This window comes from Drosophila innubila (assembly GCF_004354385.1).
Source record: "Drosophila innubila isolate TH190305 chromosome 2L unlocalized genomic scaffold, UK_Dinn_1.0 4_B_2L, whole genome shotgun sequence".
Classification (NCBI taxonomy): Eukaryota; Metazoa; Arthropoda; class Insecta; order Diptera; family Drosophilidae; genus Drosophila; species Drosophila innubila.
In genome coordinates, this window is record NW_022995372.1 from 22,107,411 (window position 1) to 22,114,314 (window position 6,904).

At 31.3% G+C, this 6,904-nt stretch overlaps 2 protein-coding genes across 3 annotated transcripts; both read left to right on the forward strand.

The window, feature by feature from the left end:
- Nucleotides 1-304: 304 nt before the first annotated feature.
- Nucleotides 305-3,168, forward strand: LOC117779590. Of its 2 annotated transcripts, none has more exons than XM_034615820.1 (3): nt 305-476; nt 2,003-2,080; nt 2,910-3,168. In XM_034615820.1, exon 1 carries the CDS (start codon nt 339-341, stop codon nt 459-461), a length of 123 nt encoding a protein of 40 aa, XP_034471711.1. In that variant the 5' UTR covers nt 305-338; the 3' UTR covers nt 462-476; nt 2,003-2,080; nt 2,910-3,168. The 2 variants fall into 2 exon arrangements, with proteins under 2 accessions (XP_034471711.1, XP_034471712.1); XM_034615821.1 differs by having other exon boundaries at nt 305-472.
- Nucleotides 3,169-3,426: 258 nt separating this feature from the next.
- Nucleotides 3,427-6,315, forward strand: LOC117779589 (protein tyrosine phosphatase type IVA 1). Its single transcript, XM_034615818.1, has 4 exons — nt 3,427-3,853; nt 3,921-4,087; nt 5,492-5,623; nt 5,700-6,315. The coding sequence occupies exons 1-4, from the start codon at nt 3,746-3,748 to the stop codon at nt 5,809-5,811; spliced, it is 519 nt and encodes a 172-aa protein (XP_034471709.1). The 5' UTR covers nt 3,427-3,745; the 3' UTR covers nt 5,812-6,315.
- The last annotated feature ends 589 nt before the right edge of the window (nt 6,316-6,904 follow it).

The following is a 6,904-nucleotide window of genomic DNA, read 5'->3' on the forward strand; positions in this document are numbered from 1 at the left end:
GATGCATTTCAACTTGTTCGACAGCTGCTTAAAAAGTCAAAATTGCGCCACACTACGAAATCTTTGCTCAGCTTTGCTCATGTACTGCTAGTAAAGAGTGAGAGAGCAGGGCGAGTGTAGAATTGTGCGTCACAGCGAGAGCTGAGAGCAAACAAAATAAAATAAGCAAAGTTACTCGCTCACTCGATTTGTGCGTCACGTTATTTGCACGCGCTCTCAAGCTCACGCTCATTAGTCGCTCTCTGTCTACAATCGCTCTCTCGCAGTAAGTGCTTGTGGGGACATTTCGACTGTTGTGCTCCTAGCGGCGTTTGGCAACTTTCAGTCGATAGCAAAAGATGAAAGAGTGCTCATCGCGCAGCAATTGGTGTCTGCTCAGTGTTGTAATCGATCAGCGTCTTAGAATTGACACCTGTCGATATCTAATTGAGATTTTATCGCGCCGCATTACAGGCGACTAAGTCGCTTTTAAGTCGGTACAAAAATATTCAAGCAAACAAATACAAAAATCATACTTAACTATATAAACATTACCCGTATATTCAAAAATAAGTGCAAAACTCTACAGTGTCATTGTGTATCATTGTCCATACTTACATACAAACTTATACATCTACCTGTATAAATATATTATATGTTATTCTATATATTTGTGTTTGCTTGTGTGTGTTATTCATTTTCGTAAAGACGCAAAACAAAATACATTGCATAAGCAAAAGTAAAAAAGTCAAAACCAGAAGAAATCTTCAAGTAAACAGCTGATATATTTTTTATATATTCTTCTGGTTCGTACAATATGTTCGCGTGATTCTGTGCTCCTAATGCCCCAGAGGTACAAAACAAGTGAAAGTTTCCTTATGTGAATAACTAACAAAAATCATGTGCCCGCCCAGATGTGACTAAACGTATATACTCATAAATACAGACATACATACTGCAATACATACATATATAGAGAGCTATATAATTTCCAACCGCTTGTTAATTAGTTCCACGTTTCCTTCGTACCGCTTTATACGAGTTTTAGGCGGTAGTCATCTACTTATAATGATGTTTCGTGTACAGCACACACACACACACCCCAATAATTTTTATCAATATTATGCCAAAATTCAAGAGAATTGAATTGTTTGTGTAGCTTTGTTTAAGACTTGAAATACGAAAAATGCCAACACCTTCAAACAAAGCCAAATATTTGCTAATGAATTTCTATGTATTATAATATAGCATGTACATGTATTTATCTCTGTATGTCTGTATGTATTTAAGACTAGTCAAATACATATATATGTGCGTCTGTATATATAATTGGATAGAATAATATTTTGTTATGTCTATAGTTGAAGGCGTGATATATGTTTTTAAAGTATAATGCAAATTGTATATACATAAGTTGAAAAATATTCTCATTTGGCTTTTATTTTATTGCGTTTGAATTCTTTAAAAGTTTTTCAACAAAAGGCAAACAGATTTTCACTTACAGTCTTTGTACCCAGTCCCTTTTTCTAAAGATGTGTGTAACCTATATTTATATTTAATATCACTATTCTGATTTGACTGACAAGACATCATTTTTAGAGATTTTTTAACCTAAAGAACTTGGTTTAGTACATGATTTTCATAGTATTTAGAATTTCATATATTAAACATAATTTTTTGGAATAAATACCCTTTAGAATGTTTATTTCGAGAGCACAGTTGTCACGCCGAAATAAGAATCTTTTAAAATTGGAAATTTAAAGAAATTAGAATACAAATATTATACTACAACATAATAATTATCTTTAATTCGAACCTTAGATACTAATTTTTTGTCTGTTCGCTACGTTGACCAAGGGGCGTTTATGAAGTACAGGGTATTTAACACTCGAGGGTAGTTTAATTATTTTACGAAATGTATCTTCCATTTTCATTATTACATACAATATTTATAAAATAATAATCAAATATGTGAAACATCAAGCAACTCATTATTAATCACAATTTTGTCACTTTCTTATAGTTGGTTCGACCTGTTCCCACATCTATGGAGTTTCATCTAGACAGTGCAGAATACTGCCAGGCACAGCACAAATAAAAAGTAAGTAATCCGAAATAAGAACTTCCATAAATAAAATCTATTGCCAAAAAGAAAACATAAATATGGTCAGGGCTGGACAGTGTTGGACAAGGCATGACAGGCACTTTCCGATGATTGTAATTGAATGCGCGGCCGACACGTGCTGTTAGCCCTGTTAAAGGTCATTTGAGTTGGTCAAATTGAACTGTGTTAACCTCTTGGTGAACTAATGAAAATAGAAAGCCATTAAATGTCGTTGCAAATGTGTCATAAGTCCTTAACTTGAAATATTTTTTCATTGCCTGTAATTGAGATTAATTCCCTTTCATTTCTTTCCCATAAAAATTTTCTGCAATTAGAAGTTGTTTGTTTCAAATGAAGCAAATCAATTAAAGCCAGTTACAAAAGCTATAAAATTATAGGAGAACAAAATTCTTAAATGCTCTTCAAATCAATTGTTGATTAATTTATGGCCGATTGCTTAACAATTAATTGGGATACTTATGCTGTTTATTTTATGATCACTAATGATGGCTTTACTTTATATTAGTTTTAGTACATTTATTTAACGTTAAACAAACCATAGTTTGAACTTTAAAGAGTAAATTTCATGCAAAAAAAAATAAAATAAACGTTATGTAATTAAAATTTATGTCTGAAAAGATAACTAATAAATTTAAAGTTAAAAAGTCGCGGGGTATTCAAAAGGTTAAAAAAAGTTAAAAATGTTCGTATTTACTAATCGCTTGAAGATTAGTAATTCAGAAAAGCTGTGTCATTTTTAGACACTTTAATAATAAGTTTTCCATATTATATGATTTTAATTAATTTTAGTATCATTCATTCACAGGTAATCAAACCTCGAAAAAGGCCGTGGATAGCCTATGAAAACGCTGTCACCTTTTCGGAAGTCGATGTAAGATATCAGACCAAAGCGTGGACAGCGAAGATAGTGTCAGAGGAGGTCATTAAGCCCGAGCTTGGGGATAACGAATAGAGCTAAAAGATAGACACAAGAAAAAGGTCTGAAGTGAACGCGGTTCATATCACAAATAGAATAATCCAAGTGTGAAAGAGACGCAACGAATAAACAAATAGTAATTCGAAAGAATGGAAATTGGAGAGTGAAGAAAATATAATTTATAATTGAATTAAAATTGAAATCGTGACATTTGCGAAATCGGAACAGGGATTTTTGATAGACACAAAAAATTTGTAGAAGAAAGAAAGCTAGAGGAAAAGAAATCCAAAATTGTGTACTTAATTATTGAATTATTAACTTATACTTAAAACAAAAACTAATAAGTTTTGCGTGTGTTTTATATAGAAACCTAAAGCTAACAAAACGTCTAATTATATAATATATATATATATATTTATATATACATACATATATTTTTTTACTAAAAGATAAATCAAAGAAGAACAAGTTTAAAAACATCTACTAAGCTGTATTTTGTCGACTTATAACAAAACAAAAAAGAAATCAAGTAACTTCCCAGAGTCAAATCCAAACGTTAAATTAGCCCAGAAAATTTTGAAAATTTTTTTATACAATCAAAAACTTTAAGTTAAATTAATAGAAACCGAATTGATAATTTTGAGTAATTATACAAGCTATATATACATTTGATACTTACACTTGAACCGATCTGATTTGTAAAGTTAATTAAGTTAAGCATCAAAATGCGTCAAAAAGATCTGCGCCCAGCACCTGCTCTTATTGAGTATAAGGGCATGAAGTTCCTAATCACCGATCGACCATCAGACATAACAATTAATCATTATATTATGGTGAGTATAAATTGATTACAAGATATTGATGATATATATAAAATATTAATTGTATTCTCTCTCGCAGGAGCTTAAAAAGAACAATGTTAATACTGTGGTGCGTGTTTGCGAGCCCAGCTACAACACGGATGAGCTGGAGGCCCAAGGCATTACGGTCAAAGATCTGGCTTTCGATGATGGCACTTTTCCGCCGCAACAGGTCGTTGACGAGTGGTTTGAGGTCTTAAAGGATAAGTAAGTCCATTTAACATTACACATTTAAGTCACATTCAGTTGCATTTTCATTTCTACAAGCAAAACTCATTTATTTGTATAATTTTATGATTAAACTGTATATACATAGGGTATTTATTTACATTATAAGTTCTATAAAATGCCAAACTTATCGAAATACTTATATAACAAATTAAAAAAAGAGTTTATAACAAAAATAGTTGCAATTAAAAAAGTGTTTGTCTTTATTAATTTTATTTTATACCTTTATAACTAAACCACTCATAAATATTTCGATCAGTTTTACTTTAATGTAAGTTTATCGTATCTTAGACATATTTACAAAATTCAAATTAGTTTATTATTTAAATATGCTTAAAAATATACATCAAGCTCTGATTTACATAAGCGATACCAAAGTTGATTTTTATAAATTTATTCAGTATCATTATTTGTTGCTTTGTACACTGACAAATTTACAATTACCAAAAAAAAGAAACATCAGAAAATCAAATAAAAGTAATTAAAAAATGAACTCTCGAGCTACTAATAACATTCAAAATGCTGCGCCTTAAAAATTAAAATAATAATCTCATCGCAAACAAATGTAAATTATAAATAAAAGTACACACATACCCAAGCACACACTCATACAGAATAGAACCATTTCCCCGTAGTCCTCGCTTAGGCTTTGCTGTCTTTTTATTTATCGTTTAAAATACATGATTCACAATTTCTTATGAACTTCAGTCTGTATATATTTAGTTTTGCTTCATTCCAATTAGTTAATTCCTCTCACTCTTTCAACAAATGTTGTAATTTTGGTAAACTTACCCACATCCTTCCTTTTTTCTATATGGATACACTCAATATATGTATATGCGTTTTGTATATGTATATTTGCGTTTGTATTCCGTTTCGTTTCTTGGTTTGTGTGCTATTATCCGCTGGCTAGTTTTAGAAAGTCCACAAGCGCCACACTATCCTACTACAGACATAAGCGTTTCTCGCTCAGACACATACCAAAAACAGCTCCAATGACAGCAGCTTCAGCCACATCCCGAACCAGAGCGAGTCTGTCAGCAGCAGCAACCACAACAACAACAACAGCAACAATAACAACAGCTACAGATACAGATACAATGCCCCTAACAGCTAATGAAATTGATACAAGCGATACAGCAGCAGCTATATTTAATAATTCTACTGCATTTGTTGATAATGAGACTTGTCGGTAAGCGTAGATCCCAATGCTTTGTAAACGCTCAACTAAAAACTACATGCAACAATTTTAGAATAATAAATAAAAGCCAAATTTTGTATTGCTTAAGTATGTGTTTATAATTACAACTATTACAATTACACCTACTATATTTAGATATTATAAATATATTTTCTCATTTGACGCTTTTTTCCTTATCGCAGATACCAGCAGAATCCCGAGGCTTGTGTTGCCGTTCACTGTGTGGCTGGCTTGGGACGTGCCCCCGTTTTGGTTGCCCTTGCACTCATCGAATTGGGCTTGAAATATGAAGCGGCTGTTGAAATGATCAGAGAGTGAGTCATTTGATTGCAATCACCAACATTTATGGCATACTTATATTTATGTTTTACTTTTTTGATTTCATTTTAGTAAACGACGCGGCGCTATCAATGCCAAGCAGCTGTCGTTTTTGGAGAAATACAAGCCGAAGGCGCGACTAAAGCACAAAAATGGCCACAAAAATTCATGTTCTGTGCAATAGATTTCCATAACCATATGTATATTCCCACCAGATAAAAAGTGTTCATTTTTTCAAACAAAAAAACCAAAAAAAAAAAGGAAAGAAATAATTAAACGAAACGCAAAACAATTAAACTGTAAAACTATCCAAGATACCAGAAAAACACACTATACAAAATTACAGCCCCAGTTATTATATAAAGCAAAAGATAAATCCATAAACATATTGGCATCAAATTGTATGTATTAATTAATGTAATTTATGTTTATTTTATTTCTGAAACAAACAAAAACCACAAGTTGAAAAATATGTACCGCAATTCTAATATTGTTTCAAGCCCGTTTACGCCCATTTAATGGTTGTAAGCGGGCATATATATAAATACATAAAAGTAACAGTACAGTTTAAAAAAATTTTAAGTAATAGTAGATTATATACCCATAAACTGTATCGAAATTAATTGAACATACTGTCAAGGGTCAGGCACCATAGCAATATATATAGAAAGGATGAAAAAACAATAAATGATATAAGAAATTAAAAACACAATGTTAGACAGCAAAAAAAAAAGTTATAGAAAGCGCTACAGTTATGCATTATAAACCAGGGACAGGAATAGTATGAAGCTAGTGGAAGAAAAATCGAGTCTGCTTATATAAACTGAACGCTGCATTTGATTGATGATACTGTATAACCGTTCAGACAAATGTACTTAAAATTGCATGTTTAGTTTAGCGTTGCTCCCATCCAATTATTTTATGGTGAGAAAATATATTCTAAAATATATAAACCATTACCTACAATACATAACGAGTACGTTACAAATTAAGTGGTAGCAACAAACGAGAATCTAGAAGATACTATCTTAAGCCATAATTTATAATGCAAATTGTTCATTTTATTTTGTATGCTTTAAGGAATGGAAATGGTCCTATCAATTTTTGCTTCTTCTTCTTCTTTTTTCTGTACTATACCAATCTCCAATTTGGATACCCCTTTATATATATGTATATATATATAAATGTATTACTTATTAAAGCATACACAATATACAATATTAAATACAAATACATTTAAAGTTTTACATTAATGACTACATACATTTAAATAATAT

Bases quoted from the DNA above. Each gene is read 5' to 3' on its own strand.
- LOC117779590 (XM_034615820.1), top strand. From the start codon at position 339: ATGAAAGAGTGCTCATCGCGCAGCAATTGGTGTCTGCTCAGTGTTGTA.
- LOC117779589 (XM_034615818.1), top strand. From the start codon at position 3,746: ATGCGTCAAAAAGATCTGCGCCCAGCACCTGCTCTTATTGAGTATAAG. The intron at 4,088-5,491 runs GTAAGTCCATTT...TCCTTATCGCAG, and splicing joins TTTGAGGTCTTAAAGGATAA to ATACCAGCAGAATCCCGAGG. The intron at 5,624-5,699 runs GTGAGTCATTTG...ATTTCATTTTAG, and splicing joins GCTGTTGAAATGATCAGAGA to TAAACGACGCGGCGCTATCA.